The sequence below is a fragment of the Loxodonta africana genome, chromosome 5, assembly GCF_030014295.1.
Source record: "Loxodonta africana isolate mLoxAfr1 chromosome 5, mLoxAfr1.hap2, whole genome shotgun sequence".
NCBI classification, from domain to species: domain Eukaryota; kingdom Metazoa; phylum Chordata; class Mammalia; order Proboscidea; family Elephantidae; genus Loxodonta; species Loxodonta africana.
This window is the reverse complement of record NC_087346.1, coordinates 89308711-89329362: the sequence shown is the minus strand read 5'-3', so window position 1 is coordinate 89329362 and position 20652 is coordinate 89308711. Positions and strand designations below refer to the sequence as shown.

The window sequence follows — 20652 nt, the reverse complement described above, 5'->3', positions numbered from 1 at the left end:
TTTAACCATTTTCTCCCCAAATCTCTTTAGTTTTTCACATATTTTTAGTTCTTCTGGTAATATTAAGAGGAAAATCTGAGTTATTCTCTAACGATCTTTCAGACTCTCCTTTTAACAAGAAAGGTGGTTTCTGAATGGGTACAATTAGTTTTAGACCAGAGATAAAGCTTCAAAAGCTGCAGACAAGAACAGTGAATTTTTATAAGCTAGACTGTCAATTCAGGAATTGGGTTTCCTGTGTATTAAATGATTTCTGTCTGATGGTTTGCCTTCTATGCTACTTTTCTACAGAAACACTAAAAGTGGCCAGTCTGCCTCCTATAGTAAAGCTGTTATTTTATCCCTGTATGCCCAAAACCTTGCAGAGTACTAAGTATGTTGTAAGCACTCAGTAAATGTGTTTTGAAGAGTGGCACTCAATTTTTATATTAAAATTTCCAAGAGGAAAGTTTCCATTAACTCACAATGTAAATATTTTTTTTTAAAGTTCAACATGGCCTATCACATCAACAAATATACTCTTACATTTCCTTATATACATACATACACGCAAGCCAAAAACTTAGGTAAAGTAACTTTTATTTATATTTGAATACCAATTCCTCATCGATTTGATAACATACTGTTAGTTTTTGTATGTCAGTGCTTGAAAAATTTGGGTCATAAGGGTACAGTTCCATTTCTTTAATCTTTTTTTTCATTTTTATTTTTTTACTTTTAGAGCACTCGATATTTTCCTTTTTCTTATTTTCTTCCAATAGAGATTAGAATTTGGGAGGCAGAAGGAGTTGAAGCATGTATTTGAGAGGTGGTTTAAAAAAATAATGAAAAGATAAAATAATTCTATCTACACCTGCCTCCCTATAATCTTTAAGCAATACTCGAATACTTGGCTCATGTATCAAAGCTGAGCTCAGATGATTTCCAGCACAGGCATATTTAGAGCTTGAAATGCCCTAAACCACCAATGCAAATATATAGTCTTTTATTTTTCCTTTTTTTTTAGAATTCTGAAATTTAGTAAAGCATTAAATTCAGTTTAAATCAAAATCCACTCTAAAGGTAATTTAAAGGTAAAGATGAAAAAACACTAATAGACATTGATTAATGGATTTAGTAATTACTAGAAAAATATTTAAGAATTTGTATTTAAATTTATTAAAAATATAAAATAGTTCACATTATTTTGAGAAAATGGCCTTATTCTGAGTAACTGTTAAAAATGGTATTAACAAATTTAAAAAATTTTTAAATACTAATATAATCTCAAACCAACTGCATACAGATTAAATATATGTTTACACTTTAGGCAAATTAAAAATTTGAAAGATATTATAGAAATCGGTGTTCAGCTAAATGTTAAGGTTTTTCCCTTAAAAAAAAATTCAGAACTGTTACTTGCAATGTAGCAGTAATACTTTTGTTCTACGTGGAGAACAATGTTACTAGACTAATCCATAAAGAAAATGTCAAGTTGAAATTTATTTTTGTAATCAGAGAACTCTACATTATAACAATATAATCAATGAAATATATGAAATCATACTAATATTACATTTTCCCCAAAGGAACTAATCATTAAGAAATTTGGTCACAATGTAAAGAGACATAATCCTCCATTTTTATGGCGGGGGAAAAAAAGAAGCAAAACATTGGGGAAAAAAAACTCTAGCACCTCATTCCTCCTAAGTGCCACTCCCTCCATGAGGTGTGGGCTCACTTTGCAAAAAGCAATTTCGTCCTTTTTCTCAGTTCCTCCTAGCCAGACTATACCTGAGACTAATGAGGAGGAGCTGACCAGTCCAAAAGAGACCACCTGAGATCCTGATTGCTAAGCCTGGGGAGGCATAATGTAATCTGTCATCACCACATAGGGAAGCTGACAGAGCCCTGAACCGAGGCTGTGGAACTTCCTGGTTGGTAACCATCCATGGGACAGTGTAGCACATCCCTCTTTGGGACACAGAAGCTCCACACTGTGACCTCTTCCAGACATCACCCTAGGTGTCTCTTCGTTTTTGGTTGTAATAAAGTTGTAGCCATAAGTATGGTATACTTTGTGAATTCAGAGTCACTCCAGCTAATAAAACGATAGGGCAGTGAGAACCTATTTGGCAGTCTGAAAGCAGGCATCCTTCTAAGATGTCAGCCCTAACCCAGCTTTGGGTGGCTGGGTCCATGAAATGCTGCATGGGCAGCTGGCCTGAAAGATGACGTCCATCTAACTAGTGACTCTGATCCAGCTCTGGGTGGTTGGGATCAGAGTGTACCGTGTGAGCGGCTGGTGATGACAGAAAAGTAGGAAACTAAGGACCGGATACATTCTACACTTTGGGAATTGGCTTCATGCTGACCTTTCACACAGTTAGCTATGAAGGTAGGATTTTCCCACTATATCCGTTACTGCACTCCTCAAAAAATGTTATGTTTTGAAAAAATTTTCAAGTGTATATTGCACATGTTTAGTCACCTTAAAAATATATACAGATTTTTTCAAAGGAATTACAGAAATGTGAGGACAAAAACGTAAGACGTGATCTAAGGAAGGCTCACCTTTTTTGCCTACTTATATTCTGCTTACCAGCAATGGGCAAATACTATTTTAAAAGACATTTTTCTGTTATTTAATATGCTTTATGATGAGCTTCTATACCTACTTGATGGATTCTTAGGCTTTGGACTCGATTGTTTAGTGGATTAACTTTATAATGTGTTATTGCTCCATTACAAGACTTGCCTCCTAAATATCATTCTCTTTACAGTCACTGGAAAACCACATCACACTTACTTGTTCACTTGCAACAATGCTATGAGATGTACAAAAATATGTAACCTTGCTATCCAAAAGCAGTAAAAAGAACAATTATAATTAAGTTTAATGAAGTGAAGTAAGTTGCTGGACTGGTAACGCATAAAGTTCTCTCTATGTAAGAGTATATCTTTACAGTTTCAAGTATTCTACACAAATTATATCTTTTTTTAAAGTGGGTAGGGAAAAAAAGCAGTGCCTTTTTGTTTGGTATTTTACAATATTCTATTTTTACACTATGGGTTATGTTGGTCTTTTAACATAAATATCTACCTGCAAAATACATAATCTTGGTGGGCTTCTCCCCTGAAATGTTACTATCTGTGGTCTTGAGTGTTTATCTTTGCTCTTCCTCTCCAACCTACCCTCCTTCCCCCTTTCCTCTTCTCTCCTCTCCTGTATTCCCCTTACACACACACACACACACAATCTTTCTCTCTCTATATATCTATATAGTGTATTTAACTGTTAAATACAGCCCTAAAAAAGGAGCAGGCCTAAGGATTATCCACCATGAAACAACTTCTTCAGAGGTCACTGTAATTACAACACTTATACAAAAGAAATAAAAATTAGACTGGCCTATATTTATTGAGGTATTTTTATCTTTTTTAATATTAAAATGTTGGGGAGGGAGCAAGCACAGAAAGAAATGGTAAAAGGCACCACCTCTAGCATTAAAAAACATGCAAAAACATGATGAAAAAAAGTTTATATATAATAATTTAAATAGATGTGATTCCCGATGTACCATTTCCCTATTATTGTACCAGTTTCCTACTGTTGGATTATTTAATGATTTAAAAGTAATATTCAGAAAAGATTTTCTAAATAAATGGGCATATGAATCAGATCTCTTCTGAAAGAAAACTGTCTACTACTTGATTTCACTGTGGGAGCAGTGATTTTGGTATTCTTTGCATTTTATTACTACACCCCAACCCAGTGCTGTCACGTCGAACTAGAAGGTCGTAAATATGGCCATCACTACAGGCCATGGCTTGGGTCAGGAGCAACTTAGTCATCAAAGTAACAGCTTTGCTTTTTAACACTTTAAGGAGATCTTTTGCAGCAGATCTGCCCAATGCAATGTTATTTTTGTAATATTTATAGAAAAATCAGAAGCTACATATAGGAGGTTGAAAATGTTTATCTCATATAAGTAATCACTAAACAGAATAAATTTTTTATTTTAAAAACATCACAAGTGATTACAAACATAAATGTTCCACCTGTCCAAGCTGTTATATATACATATACACATGTGTTTAAGTTTTGCTTAATCTTTCATCTTTTTATCTGAGTAAAAAGAAGAACACTTTCCTCATTCTGGAGATTTTTGATGTTGTAATAATTACCTAGAAGTAAAGTGACAAGAAAATTACGTTATTTCCATAGGAATCAACATTGCCTTTTGATTAAGCATTTGGCTGTCATATGGCAGTTACAGTATACAACACAAAATTAAAAACAAAAAAAATTTTTTACCCAACTCAAAATAACTCTTATTTAACTCCATGAACTGAAAGATCCAAGAGTTAACCACCACCTGTGATCCAGATCAGGCATGAAAGAACGTAAGCTTTTCATTATTCTGATAATGACTGCAGAAATGAGTTCAACAAGGGGGCAGGAAAAAAATCTTTTTGAACCCAATCTTTATTAGGTTTCTGGAACTGCTGTAGATTCCTTCAAACCAAAACTTTCATATATGTTGTTGTTGAGTTGCCATCGAGTCATTTCTAACTCATGGTGATCCCATGTGTGCAGAGTAGAACTGTTCCATAGGGTTTTCAAGGCTATGACCTCTCAAAAGCATATAGCCAGGCCTGTCTTCTGTGGTGCCTCTGGGTAGGTGCAAATTGTCAACTTTTCAGCTAATAGTAGAGCACGTAACTGTTTGCACCACCCAGGGACTCCACCTTCATATATAAAAAACCAAACCAAATCTGTTGCCGCTGAGTCGATTCTGACTCATAGCAACTCTTTAGGACAGAGTAGAACTGCACCATATGGTTTCCAAGAAGCAACTGGTGAATTCGAACTGCCAACCTTTTGGTTAGCTGCTGTAGCTCTTAACCACTAAGCCACTAGGGTTTCCCCTTCATATATAAAAAAAAATTCATATATAGGTAGGTATAAAAGGTAAAATGTGAAAGTAAAAATAAAATCTCAAAGTTAAAAAAAGGCAAATCCTACTCTTAAATAAATTTAGGCCATAAATAATCACAAAAATGGCATCACATAAGGCAGGTTTATTAGCACTGAGTACTATAGTGCACTTTCCAAGTATTAGAAATGGACACATATTAACTGAGTTAATAAATCTTGTTGTTGTTAAGTGCTCTCAAGTTTGTTCCAACTCATAGTGACCCTATGTACAACAGATCAAAGCATCGCCCAGTCCTGGGCCATCCTCACAATTGTTGATAGGTTTGAGCCCACTATACAGCCACTGTGTTAATCTATGTCACTGAGGGTCTTATTTTTTGCTGACCCTCTACTTTACCAAGCATGATGCCCTTCCCCAGGAACTGGTCCCTCCTCATAACATGTCCAAAGTACAAGACACAAAGTCTTGCCATCTTCGCTTCTAAGGAGCATTCTGGCTGTACTTTTTCCAAGACAGATTTGTTTGTTCTTTTGGCAGTCCATGGTATATTCAATATTTTGCACCAGCATCATAATTCAAAGGCATCAATTATTCTCTGGTCTTCCTTATTCATTGTCAAGCTCTCCCACGCATATGAGGCAATTGAAAATATCATGGCTTGGGTATCAAATGATGTTCCACTGCTTTTCCTAAGGTTTTCACTAGCCAATTATTTCAGAAGTATACTGCTAGCCCCTCTTCCTAGTCTGTCTTAGTCTGGATGCTCTGCTAAAACTTGTCCACCATGGGTGACCCTACTGGTATTTGAAATACCAGGGGCATTGCTTTCAGCATCACAGCATCAAGCAAGCCATCTTAGTATGACAAGCTGACAGATGAGTGGTGGTTATAAACCTAACACATTCAAAACAGTGCTGCCACACACTAAGTACTATACAGATAAGCACAGCTACTATTGTTTCTTCTTTGGTAGAATGCTAGCTCCACGAGGACAGATGTTTGTATCTGTTTTGTTCACTTATATATCCCAAACTCTTAGAGAATGCCCGGCTATAAAAGACACTCAGTCATAATTGCTGAATGAATGGATGAATAAACCAAAATTCCTATTTCCAAAATCTTGTGCTTTTCAATAGCTGATGAAGCACACTATTCTGCATGTTTAAAATAATCCACTAAAAACTATTTTACTACATAACATGTGAGGTAAGATAGGGAAACAATTTTCCTTCTACTCTAGGATAAGACGTATCTTCTACTTTCAGAAATAGCAATAAACAACTCTCGTTCAATTTTCATGTATCAAAACACTAATATACCTACCTAATGATAAAAAAGGAAATACGTATCAAATTGCTTTGGCACCAGTCATATCACCTCATTTTGACCACTTTCTTTTCATGGTGCCCATATGCAACTATATAAATATATTATAACTATACAAAATAAAGTACAACTATGTGAAATATATTATAACTATGTGAAATAAAGTACCTTCAATTATTCTTACCTGAAGGAACATAGAATGAATCCCCAGCAGTCATTAGATAAGGTGTTTCATGTAAGGTACATAAAAGGTCACCAGAGTCAACATAAAAAACCTGAAAAATTAAAAATAAAAATCTCATTTCAAATTAAACTACCACCACATCAACTACATTCCAAGGAATCTTAAAGTACGGTAGGCAAAAAATGACTCCCCAAAGATGACCACAACTCTAATCCCCAGAACCTGTATATATGTTACATTATAATGGCAAAAGGAACCCTGAAATGGTGAGATTATCCTGGATTATCCAGGTGGGCTAAATCTAATCATGAGTCCATAAAAGTAGACAACTTTTTCCCACTGGAAGTAAAGAAGCAAGGAGGCAGAGGGAGAAGTCAGAGAAACGTGAAGCATGAGAAGGACTCACGCTGTTGCTGGCATTGAAAGTGGACTGAAATGGGTCACGAACCAAGCAATGCAGGCGACTTCAAGAAGCTGAAAAAAAAAACCTGGCCAATACCCAGCAAGGAAATAAATACTTCAGTCCTACAACCACATGAAACTGAATACTGCCAACAACCTGAATGAGTTTAGAAGTGGATTCATTCCCAGGGACTCTAGAAAAGAATATGGCCCAGCTGACACCTTGATTTGGGCCTCGTGAGACTCTAACCTACAGACTATAAGATAATATAAAAGTGTATTGTTTTAAGCTACTACATTTATTGTAATTTCTTAGGGAAGCAAAAGAAAACTAGTCTGGGAAGAAATTTCTTTTGTTCTTTATTATTTATTGGCTTATGAAAATTCATATGTGCATGTGTATAAGAATTTTCTATGTTGTATATTTTGCTTAAATGTTTATTCTAAGTGTTTTTTAAATATGGCTACTCTTCAAAATAATGTATTTAAATTAATACAAAAAATGCTTAGTACAGTGCCTGGAACATGTAAGTGCTATATAATTGCTTATTATCAGTGTGATTTATCCTATCACTAAAACATAAATATAACCATTTTCTTCCAGCAGCACTTTTCACTGGTTTCTACTTTTTACAATTATAGTCAATGCTACAAAAATCTCATATGTTCAGTTGCTCCTCCTCACTTTTAAGTTCTTTCTGTAGGACAAATTTCTAGAAATTGGATTCATAGGTCAAAGGGATGAATATTTTCCTAGTAATTTCTACTAACTCAGTAAGTATAAAGTGCAGTTTGTGAATATTAGCCAGGTAAAAGACTTTCATATATTTACTACTGACATTTCTTTTTGAAAACTAAAGACATTACTGTTTAATGGGCACTACTATCTTTACTATCTAGTGATGACACTTCCTAATGCTTACCTTTACTTTTGATTGCACTTTTGTTATTATACAAAGACTATCTAACTCTTTAGATATTTAAATATGTTGTTTTTAATCTTTTAAAAATACCTGGAGATGTACAATGTTTTAAGTCTACTGAAAATTTTATAAATCTAGTTATACTGATGTAGCATTAAAAAATTAATCTTTGACTCTTACGTGTACCGTTTTCTTTCCTTGCCTCAATTTTCCCTCTTCTGTTAATATAAACTCAAGTCTTATTGTTCTTTTTTTTTCTCCTTTTTGAGCTTGCTTTAATATTTTTGTCAGTAAAAAGAATTGTTTTGAACATGATGCTTCAGTAACTCATGATTTCATAGTTTCCTGAAATGCCAAATACTGAAAAATGGTATTTTTAAAATGTTGGTATAACATTACATATTCTTAAAATTTGATGCTTTCCAAATTCTATAATTTTCAAATTCAGGATTCAGAAATATTATATATTACACTTAAAAAATAAAAAGTCTCTAATGGTATTCTTTTTTCCTAGACACATACCATGAAACACAGCCTACTCTATAAAACACTGAGAGCTAAGAAAATGGCAAGTAATTTGAGCTGGTTTTTCTAAACTGTTGAATAGTTTCTGTAGTTTCAAATGGAGGAAAGATAGCCTAAAGGTAGCAGAGCTTTAAAGGCATTTGTAAAAACTGACCACGCATATATTCAATTTTTAACAACTTGTTTTATAGAAATAAACAAATACAGCCTTCCTCCTTGACAACCTGCTTGTTCCTTTGTGCTCCCTTAACAGTTTACAAACAGCATTATTATAATACTTTTCATAGTGTGTTAAAGTTAGCTCTTATGTATCATCACCACTGTACTCCCAGACAGGACTTAGGAGTCCATCCCAGTAGTATGCCATCAATAAGTGTTTTCTGAACTAAATTCAAGATAAAATGTTATGAAGTATAGTAGTTGACAATGCTTGGGTTTTTAAATATTTAAGGTATACATCACTTACATCCACACTCCTCTCCTTTGCTAGTGACTTGAGATGTCCCAAACTTTAATAGCATGTTAAAGGTACCACAAAACTAAAATTATTCTGATCAGTCTTTTCATATCCTCTGTAACACAGCTTTACTCTATATATAAGAAACCGTATTGCTAAGAAGACTACAGTCCCAATTTGCCCAGGAAAATCTCAACTTATATCTACTATCTAGGGTCACTACGAGTCAGAATCAACTCGACAGCAATGGGTTTGGTTTTGGTTTTTTATCCAACAGGTATAATAAGGAGTCCTGGTGATGCAATGGTTGAGTGCTTGGCTGCTAATTGAAAGGCTGGTGGTTGAACCCAGCAGCAGCTTCGCAGGAGAAAAGTCCCAGCAATCTGCTTCCATAAAGATTACAGCCTAGGATACCCTATGGGGCAGTTCTACTCTGTCATACAGGGTCATTATGAGTCAGAATCTACTTAAGGGCACACAACAACAATATCCAACATAGTAATAATATCACCCTCCCTTTCATCCTCAAAAGTACTCTGGTTTAGAAAATAAAGTTGCTGATATTCAACAATTTTTACCTACAAAAAGGACAATTTCATATAGTTCAGTTAAATTATTGCTATATTTACTTCTTTACTACTACCAGCACTACCACTACCATCCAGTCCTGGGCAACTACTTAATTCAAGATTGATTTTCCCAAAGGAATAACAGAGGAAGAACAGTAGCTATGCAAAAGTAACCAGTAGGTGGCAATAGTATAAAGGTAGTTTATAATTCCCTCAGCCTTTGAAATTATGCAATTTCTGACAAATATTTTATATTCGGGGAATTTGCACTCTTTGAAACATGTGTTTATAAGTTGAGGCTTTAAGAACACTGAATGATTTCAAACTTGTGTAATATAAGAAGGCAAAAAAAATGTGACACACTGTCCTCACCTACGCAAAGTATTTGTCGTTGCCAGAGCACTGTCTTTATTGTTCCTCCATGTTTAAGAGTTACTGCATACTTTTATTTATACTGTTTTTAACCTCCACAAGCCTTCTTGAAATGGCTCTCTTCTTTGCTAAACCCACTGCCATCGAGTCAATTCCGGCTCATATCAACCTTATAGGACAAAGTAGAACTGCCCCAACAGGTTTCCAAGGCTGTGATTTTTGCAGAAGCAGACTGCCACATCTTTCTCCGGTGGAGCAGCTGGTGGGTTCGAACTGCCCATAGCTAATTGCTACTAACATTTTTTGGTAGTGTTTATGATATAGCAGTACAGAGCATGAATTTGGAGCCTCATAAAGTGCCATTACTAATTCGGTGACCCTGGGCAAGTTACTTAACCTTTTTGAGTCAGTTTCCTCACCAGTAAATAATAGATACAAAAGACATAAATAAGACAATATGTGTGAAGTGCTTAACATGATACCTGACATTTAGAAAGTGCTTCAAGTAAATGATACTTGAGAAAGAGAGAGAGTACTTGTGAGAGTTAGAGAAAGACTCACCCTGAATCTCATTATAACTTCAGGCTGTAATACTGTTATATATAATAGTATATTGCTGAGTATTTGTTGAAGCAACTAACTCCTAGTCCTCAGTCTGACACTAACTAGTTGACTTCTAAAGAAGTCTTTTGAACTCTCTCTCTCTATTATATAACCTGAGAAATGAGGAATTAGATTTAATCTCTATAACCCCCTCTATCTCTAAAATTCTAATGATTTATTTGAAAACCTATATCCTAAGAGTCTTTTAAGTATATATCTTAAACTTCTGACTCTCAAGGCTATCGTGCTAGGCATAGAACAGGTGCTTTTAAATAATTACTGGTTGGTTGACTAAACAGACTCAACATTTTTAGTTCCTTATCAAGTTCAATAAATCAGTACTGTACCTATAGCAAAAAACAAATATATGGAGAACTGCAAATACTTACCAATGTATCTAAGCCAACATGCTGCTTTCCCTTTTCTTGACATGGTCCTAATATCAATTTTCCAGTAGAAAAAAAAGGTGTATCCAATGTTTTATATACTCTCAACTCCTCATGCTCAACAAAAAATTGATACGTATCTCGTGGCCTTACAAGATCTACAGAAAAAAACAGTAATATAAAACAATAGCAGTGATACTGCTCAATGATACCGTAATATATACACACATACAGTAAGAGTTATTTCTAAATATAAACCTGCCTTAGAGAAGCAGAAGTAATTAACGATTAAGATCATTGACTCTGGAGCTACAATGCTGGAGGGTTAAATCCTGCCTTTCTTACCAGCTCTATGACTTTAGGCAAGTTACTTAACCTCTCTTTTTCTGTGTCTCCATTTTCTTCTCTGTAAAATGGGATAATAGTTTATCTATGTTAAAGAGTTGCTGTGAATACCAAATTAGTTACTATGTGTAAAATGTTTACAACATGGGCACAAAGTAGGCACTATGTTAAGTCTTAGCTATTAATAATAATGTCAATATTATTATTACTATTATAGCTCAGAAGAAAAAGAAAATTAGGGGAAAGACAAGAATGAACTCTGTATCTTTAAAAAGTTTAACACAGCCCACAATGCAAACGTATCATCACTATGCCAATAGATTCTTTTGAGCTAACCTGACAGATAAAATTTTTATTTGTCAGGTAAAGGCTATGAGAAACCACAGTTCCAACTGTTGCTCACAAATTACAATCTCACTTTGGAATTTCCTTTTTACTTACAAACCTTTCGAGATCTATAATTAATACATTCTTCTATCAGCAACAGCTTCTGATCCTGTTTCCCTGCATATATAGCAACGTTATTGATTGCACAGGCTACAGGATATAGAAAATACATAGAAGACTCAAGAAACAGACAAAAAGTGATAAACTCCTGTCAGCACCCACAACTTACCTAACCTTGTACCGTATAGCAATTTTTACTTATGACACTAAACTAAACTCTGTAATTCTACCTCTGCTGCCAAATAAACAATCTGAATATGGAAATAGCTTTGCTAATTTCATAGCCCAGATTTTAAGTGAGAATTCTCTTACCGCCTCTCTAGTTTGACCTATTTGTCCTCTGACATTTGTTACTTGGCACAATAGTACAGTCATAACAGGTGTTAAAATACTGAAATACTTTGTGCACGTAAATGTTACCTGACTGGTAAATAGCTGAATGCTTTCTACTAACCCCACCCTGTCACAGACCCTCAGTTGGGGGCTCCTGTGGCCTTCTCCACCTTTCAGTGACTAAATGATTAATGTCTATCTAATAAAGAAGGAGGCTTCTAGGACCTTGCACCAGTCTTAAGGTTTCACATCCCAGGTACCATTATTGGCATTCTAAAGCCTGAAAGGCTGTCTATGCCCTGCCCACAATCCCTGACTGCCCCTAAGGGTGGTGAGAGTATGTCCTAGGGTCACCAACTAACTTGCTACAATTCCCCACAAACAGCCCCTGTTCCCATGTATTCTCTTGGTCAAAGAAGTACTAGGCCATGTTGAGGGAGGCGATACTCCTGTAGGCAGTATCTGTACCCCAGAGGGCAAATACATGGTGGTATATGTCCCCTGGAGGTTGTCTGTCATCAGTGGTTCCCCAGAGTTGTCCCCATACAGGCTTCTTGCTGGAATTAGACCCTCTGTTGGACATTAGCTCTGAAAGAGCTGGTTAAAAAAAAAGAAAGCAAACAGGCTGGTCATAAGGCCAGCAGTTTATCCTCACTAAACAAAAACAAACCAAACTTCTTGCTGGCAAGTTGATCCCAACTCATAGCGACCCTACAGGACAGAGTAGAACTGCCCCAGGGTTACCAGGAAGCAGCTGGTGGATTCAAACTGCTGACCTTTTGGTTGGCAGCCAAGCATCACCAGGGTTATCCTTACTAGTTGTTAATAAATAATTTCCAATATCATCCCTGATCTTACCCATGAGAATACTCTCTCTTGTTTCTGGGTCCTTTACCCTTGTTGGCTGAAAAGGATCTCCTAGAGGTATATTCAGATTTGTCACTAATTTTTTCTCTGCAAAAGAAACACCATTGAAATATAAACTACTTACTTAAAATTCTCAATTATAAAAAAAAAGTCCAGGATGAAATACAGCTATAGATAGGTATAAGTTATAAAAGAAAATTGCCAGAGGTATAACAATCTCTTCCTGTTTATAAATGACTTAGATAAACAAAAATTCTAATTTAAAAATCCACAATGATTTAATATAAAAGCAAACACCTTAAACTTCTTAATCACTATAAGCCAATTATGACAATTCTTAAACTCTTGCATCATTAAGAAGTTAAATGATATTTTGCATATTCTTTAAGAAAGCTGGAAGTATCTAATACACTTTAAGAAGAATACATTAAAATGTCTACCTTAACCCATAGTATAGGCATGGAAAAAAGGTAAGCCTCATTTGACTAGGCAAGTTACTCATGAAAAAATGTTTTACATTATGCTACTACTGATTTTTTAAATAAAATAAAATCAGGTTTACGCTCTAAATTTGGGAAAAAATAGACATTAAAAAGCAAATTTTACCTATAGCATTACGTCTGAAGTTTTTATAGGTAAGTTTCAAAATACACAAACAGCTTCTTCTCAAAGCGCTATGTTATTAAAAGAAAATCTAAAAGTTACTTTCAGGAATAAGTTCATACTTCTTTCATTGTTATCAAGACAGATCCTTTTCCTATTAGTTATTTTGTTGGCTGTTCCCGTTTTTCTATTTGCCTTCTTCCCTTCAGGTGACACTGTGTCTGGGGATAGTATTCCACCAATCAGAAATCCTCCTGAAATTTAACAAGTTAAAATAACACACCTCGTAAAGTGAAAAGCTTGAAACAAACCTCGTTAAATTAATATAGCACATTTCCTTCCAAAGTACCAAAGAACACACTACTATTGCTACAATCTAATAATGCAAATAACACAAATACCAACCAATTTCATTTCTGTCTCTACTACTCTAAATCTAGAAGCACTGATAAAACATTTGGCTTGCTTGAATCAAGTCATCACAGGAGGTTTAAAAAATAAAAGAGGTGGGCCGGGGGGAATTGTTTATAGTAATCCACATGAGTCTCAATCTTTGATTAGATATAGTCATTACAGGAAACAGCTCTAAGATAACACTATTCTCTCCTGCCCACTGTCCACCATTTTTTCAATAAAAATCTATGAGGAAGTAGGATGAAAACAATAATGGGGAATAACTTTAACTTTACCAGTCATAATTTTCTCATGTTCTGATCTAATGTCTCATTGTATGCAATTAGAAACCCTGTTAATAACATAGAAATAACACCGTATGAGGTCACACCACTGCCTCAAACAGCTACCAACCAAACAAAACCAAAGCCAAACCTGTTGCCGTCCAGTCAATTCCGACTCATAGCGACCCTACAGGACGTAGAACTGCTCTATAGGATTTCCAGGGAGCACCTGGTGAATTCGAACTGCTGACCTTTTGGTTAGCAGCTGTAGCACTTAACCACTACGCCACCAAGGTTTCCAATAGCTACCAAAGGGGCGAAAATCAGCATCTCTATAGGAACCACAAATAATCTGGATTTGAATCCTATTCTTGTCACATTTTGGAAAGGCAATGTAATTAAATGAGGTAATACATATAAATGTGTAGGACAGTGCCTGGCATATAGTAAACATAAACTGCATCAATTCTTATTATTATTTTATCATTGATAGACATTACAGCACAAATTCGATTTTACCTGACTGACTTGCTTGATAATCTATTCGCTCCCCTCGCCAGTATTCCAAAGGTTTCAATCGTGTTCTCTTGGTCCTGCGAACGTTTGGTGTATTGGAGGGCAATACTAGAAAAAGACGTTAGACAAAAATGTACACATCTAAATGTTTAGTTGGATGATACTTTGCAATTGGTATTACCTTTTAGAACATGTATATTTCTAGACAAATGACTAGAAAACAAAATTTTAAGATATATTTATGCTAATACTTAAAGAAATGCCATGAAAATACAGGCTACCAGATTACCAAACATTTAAAAACTTGTTAATACCCAGAGTTGGCAATTTTTAAGGTACCAAGGAGCTCTCATTTGTTAGTAGAAATTTACACTCTTTGAAGACAAATTAGCAATCCCCATTAATAATCATACCCTTTGACGCAGCAATTTCATTTCTAGGAACAGAGTTTGCAAAAATACACAAATGAATATAGCTTTACAGAGGTACAAGTATGTTCATGCTAGTACTGTTTATAACAGCAACAAACAACAAAGTAGAAACCATCTATATGCTCTGCATTAGGAAAACTAGCAAAGATGGAGGCATGTGGATGTATATGTGTATATACACACACCCACTCAATGTATTCAAACCATGCAAAGTCCTATAGATTGAGTTTGCTAGCTGTATTACCAAATTCGTATGTCCTTACCTATTTTTTGTCTGCTCCCATTCTAACTGTATTATTTAAATGAAAATCTCCTTGTTTACATTTTTGTTGCTAGGTTATTTGATGCAAAAAAGTTTGAGTTTTCTATCTTATTCATAAATTGTTCATTTTATCACTACATGTTCTTCTTTATCCTGTTCAGCTCTTTTAACCTCAAATTTCACTTTGCCTAAAATTAAAATTACACTACTATTTTGTCTTCGTTTTTATTTGTTGATCTATTTTTTATTATCTATTATGTTAAAAACTCATTTTAAGGGTGTTTCTTTTTCTCATTCCTGACACTGAAAAATCAAACTCGTATTTCTCCACGATTATATCAAAAACTATATCTCTAACCAAGATATAGTATCCTGTCCTTTCTCCTTTTAGACCACTTTTACTACACCTCTTCTGCCCCTCATTTCTTCCCTACCACACCAAGTTTTAAGACAGTGATTTTAGGTATTACTATAAAAATTCTTACTTAGCAGTTATAAATCCCTAATCACATCAGCAGTACGTAGTGAACACATCCTAAGGTGATATGCACCCTTTAGTTCAGGTAAGATCCCTGACTTTCTTCTAATCAACAGAACATGGCAAAAAGATGATGAGATGTCTGGTTACATTGTCATCTGCCATCGAGTCAATCACGGCTCATGGCAACTCCACGTGTGCAGAGTAGAACTGCTCCATGAAATTGTCAATGTTGTGAGCTTTCGGACACAGATTGCCAGTCCTGTCTCCAGAGGCACCTCTGGGTGGGTTCAAACTGCTAGTAGTCAAGGGCTTTCAGCTAGCAGTCAAGTGCTTAACCGTTTGCGTCACCAACGGACATTATGATTATATATATGATAATATACATATTAAGATGCTGTCTAGCAAAAGCAGAGAGAGATTCTTCCTTGCATATTTTGAAGACACAAGCTGTCGTGTTATAAAAGGAAAGGGTCGTGTGGTAAGGAACCACAGCTAGAGTCTGAGAGGTACCCACAGCCAACAGCTAGCAAGAACACAGGAACCTCAGCCCTACAACCACAGAAATAAATTCTGCCAAAATCCACACAAGCTTCAAAGAAGGCCCCAAGCCTTAGGTGAGACCCTGCAGACCAGGCTATCATTTCTACTGCAGCCTGTGAATCCCTGGAGAAGACCCAGCTAGGCCATGTCTGAACTTCCGACCCATGGAACCCATGAGAAATGAATGTGTGTTGTCTTAAGTTACTGAGTTTGTGGTAAATTTTACATAGCAATAGAAAATTAACTCACGTGATTATTTAAATTTAACAACGTATAATTTCAGGAATCATTCCCTCACCATTGTTTCCTCTCTTTGGACTCAGTTCTGATTTATATGATACTTGGTTAGAATACCTCATATAAGCATTTTCATTTAGCTTTGGATTATTTGCAAATATAATTCATGTATCAGAAAGAAAGATACCTTGGCTGGGTATATTTGGATTGTAAAACACTTCTAATAGGAGGCTAAAAACCAAAACCAAACCAAACCCAGTGCCATCGAGTCGATTCCAACTCACAGGAGGCTATAGCTATTATTTGATCGTTTTCCAGGTTACAGTGATAAGCAGTGCCGGTCATTTTTTCTCCTCTACATTCACTTTGTTTTTTCTGCCTGGAAGCTTCCCACTACCCTTGAAATTCTGGAACTCTATTCACTTACATCTGGAGATATATATATATAATCCTCACTGGCAGTTAGTAAACTCAAACTGCAGACTCAAGCCTATCTTTAACCCACAGAAGTTTTATTTCACTACTTTTTAAACTGTTTTCTCTTCTCCATCTGTTTCTTTTTCTGGAAATTCAGAAATTATTTATATACTTTGTCTGCTGTCTCCATGTTATTTGTACTAAGGTTCTTCTTATCTTTTTTCCCCAGGGTTTTGATCTTTTTGTATTTTTGCTCTGTCTTGAGGAATTTCTTACATGTGAACACCAGTTAGCAATTCAGCTCTCAACAATGACTATCCTTTCTTTCAGTTCATCTACTGACTTTTTAAACTAGAAAACTCACAATTGTTAGTACAAGAAACGCTTTTATGTTGTAATTGAATCTCTGAAAGTACTCATAGTTCTTGTATTGTTAAAATTGTTATCTCCTACAAACGTTCTAGTTCACCAGAAGTTGCCTACTGTTCTTAGGCATAATATTTGATTTTCCTCTTTCTGGATGCTGGAGCCACTGTTCAGAGACATTCTTATTTCCTTTTGTCTACTTCTGGCTCTATTTATCATTCTACTCCAAGACAGGCATTCAGCATTGAGAGATACAGCAGTCTCTGTGTCCATATGAGCCAGCGATATACTAACTGGCAAGATGAGTTCTCGTTTGAGTCAATGAGAAATAGTGCCACTGCTACTCAGTAACAAGTGTGTGAGCGCTTCTAGCTACAAGCGCGGGACAGAACATAGAAAGTAACTTCAGTACCCCACGTAAGTAGGAGATCCCACAATCCTGATTGGCAAATATTTCTCTGGAGACCATGAAGTTCCAATCCTCCTATGAGTCTCTCCAGTGGTTTCCTAGCTCCCAACTATGCCCTCTAGCCCTTCCTAGCTACTGCTTTGTTTACGAATAAAAATTAGATAAAAGTTGGGAAGGGAAGCTGTTAGGAATGCCATCTCCTTAGCAATTATATTTTCTTTGACAAAACTCTCCACCCTAGTGACTTAGCCCAGGTGGGATCATGCTCCCTAATATGGGACAACACATCGGAGGGTTGTGGTATTTACGGACAGACAACAGAGTAAATTAATGGCTTGTGATGACTTCCTATGGAATTCAGAATACATAATTTGTATTCTAGAAAGAGAATACATAATTTTATTTTATCTGCCAATTAATCCAAATAATATTTCCCCCATTTTATAAACAAAGTCTTAGTAATAGAATTTTCCTCAACAGAATATTCCAAAAGAGAAAAAAACAATCTTACCTAATTTGTGATGTATTTTGTTCTCTGATATCACTTTAGATCTTTTTACTCTTAAGTCATCTGCAAAAAGATAACATCACAGATAAATGGCTACTAATTTAATACTGAGTTAAAGTGTGTTAATTGGTCAATTTCAGTGTAAACATTTTAAAGAAAATTTGACCTGACAATACACCTTATTACCCCCTTTGCTTTTTAGTGCTAAGGAATGAGAACTAAGCAAAAACAGTATAACATTTTCCCATACTTTGCTCTACAATAAATGTCTAAAGAGCATAACAGTCAAAATATAATTTAAATTAAAAAAAAAAAAAAACGAGTTTTCTACTGCCCATGGACAAGTGAAACAAGCCACTGAGTGAATCAAAAATGCAGGGTATGATAATAAATGGCTAATAATATAATCTATGTTCTATCTGCTACTTGCTCCTTAAAGTTCTAAAACAGTACAACTGTTCTGAATTTAGCAGCGTGCCAATTAGGTCAGAGGTTCTCAACCTTAGTATGCTAAAGAGTCTCCAAAATAGCTGCCATCAATTCTTTCCCTTTTTGGTGCAAAAATGTTGTTTCTCATCAAGAGGCAAAATCCACCTTCCTTTTCTTTGAATCTGGTCTTAGTGACTTGCTTTATCAACAGAATACAGCATAAAAGACATTCTGGGACTTCAGATGCTAAATCCTAAGAAGATTTGCAGCTTATACCTTGGAATCTCATTCTGGAGTGAGGTCAGCCATCATGTAGGAATGACTACCCCAGGGCTGCCATGCAGTGCGGAAGCTCAAGTTAACCACATGGAAAGGCTACATGGAGGAAAAGAGATGTTTGGCCAGACCCCAACTGTTCTAGTTAGCCTAGCTGGATGCGAAACGTAAGTCAAGAAGTCCCCTAAAATTGCTATTTTGGAAGAAACCTCAGTGATCATAAAATCTAATTTCTCTGTCTAGAATAGGCAAATCTACTGAGATGGAAAGTAGATTAGTGGTTGCCTAGGGCCAGGGGTTTGGAGAGAAATAAGAGGCAACTGTTAAAGGGTATGGAGTTTCTTCTGGGGATGATGAAAATGTTCTAAAATTGATAGTAGTGATGGTTGTACAACTGTATGAAAATACTAAAAATCATCGTACTGTATACTTTAAATGGGTGAATTGTACGGTATGTGAATTATACCTCAATAAAGATGTTACCCACCCCCCCCAAAAAAAATAAATAATCCAATTTCTGATACAATCCCTACTAGAATAAGTAGAGGTCTGGTCTCCAGTGATCTGCTTTCGAAAGGTCACAGCCTTGAAAATCTTCTGGCACAGCTCTACTCTACACTCACGGGGTTACCATGAGTCAGAATCAACTCGACAGCAACGAAAACAATCGCTGCTTGAAAATTTTTCCATGGCACTGAGCCCTGGAGGCAGCTGGTGGATTCAGAAAAGGAACTAAAAAAAGTGAACAATCTGAGAATAATGGGACCCAGGTTTCTCACTACTGGAGAAGGGGTTTATAAAAATGAAAAACAGGAAGTCTGAAGTGTCAGGGTGGAACTGGAGGTTATCCATGTGAACTTGTAGTTTCTTACCGTAGATATAAAGCAAGATATAGAGACTTGTACGTGTATAGTACATATATACGTGTATTTATGTGTGTATCTATTTCCTAGCTCTGTCCACTGAGATGGCCAAAAAGCAATGATATCCAGTAACAATGAGCATACCAAGTACCTACATCTAGATATGTAAATGTCATCTTCCACTAAAAGAGACTAGGCTTCTAAAAGAAGTAACTGAGTCCAGGGTTGGAGCAGGGGAATTATAAGACAAACCAAGAGTATCCTAAGCCAAAAAATATAAAAATGTTCAAAGAATGATGGAAACATGACAGAAGGACACAGGGATCAGCTTGAAAGGGCACCTAATAAGCATACAGGTAGAAGAAAACAGATTATTTACAAAGGGAAAAAGAATTAAGGCTGGCTTGAATTTTCATTCATAAGTATTAGCCAACAGGAAGCACAACTTAAGTATCAGGATAGATGATTTATTAAAGATTACAACCCACTGGATGAACTAGGAAACCAGTAGTCCATATTGATATAAATAAATGAATAATGAATAAATAAATTGGGAGGGGGGTAAAGAATGCTATATTTCTTACAGTAGAATGCCAACTACTGAAAGAAGAAGGAACTAGAGAAGTAGAAACTTCCATTTGGAAACTATCATTAGTGGCTGAGGATTCAGGCAGGAGTTTTCAACGGATACTAGGGTTGGTCAATGGAGGTTTGATAAGAAACAGGTTATTGAAATAGTATCAGAATATTACCCCCACAAAATACTTATAAATTAGGAAGGAGAAAAGTAATGTCTTTACAGAGAAGCCTGGCAGACAACAACTGACCAGGTGATCAAAGCTAACATCGCTAATAGTAGATGTGTCAACACCATGTGTTTCCTAACGTGATGTACAAAGAACACAGCATCATTTCTGTAATATTTCTGCCAAATATGCACGGTCTATGTCCAGTCATGAAGAAACATCAGAAAGAC

At 35.7% G+C, this 20652-nt stretch overlaps 1 protein-coding gene across 2 annotated transcripts in view; it reads right to left on the bottom strand.

Annotated features, from left to right (window-relative positions):
• Nucleotides 1-1206: 1206 nt before the first annotated feature.
• Nucleotides 1207-20652, bottom strand: part of CENPC (centromere protein C) — a 107046-nt gene continuing 87600 nt past the window's right edge. The window contains exons 13-19 of one of the 2 annotated variants that reach the window (XM_010595705.3): nucleotides 18112-18171; nucleotides 14461-14565; nucleotides 13387-13518; nucleotides 12653-12748; nucleotides 10673-10827; nucleotides 6433-6523; nucleotides 1207-4167 (exon numbers count right to left, since the gene is read on the bottom strand). In XM_010595705.3, coding sequence (XP_010594007.2) covers nucleotides 4097-4167; nucleotides 6433-6523; nucleotides 10673-10827; nucleotides 12653-12748; nucleotides 13387-13518; nucleotides 14461-14565; nucleotides 18112-18171 — 710 coding nt within the window. In that variant the 3' untranslated portion in view covers nucleotides 1207-4096. The other variant, XM_064285755.1, reaches the window with a different exon arrangement.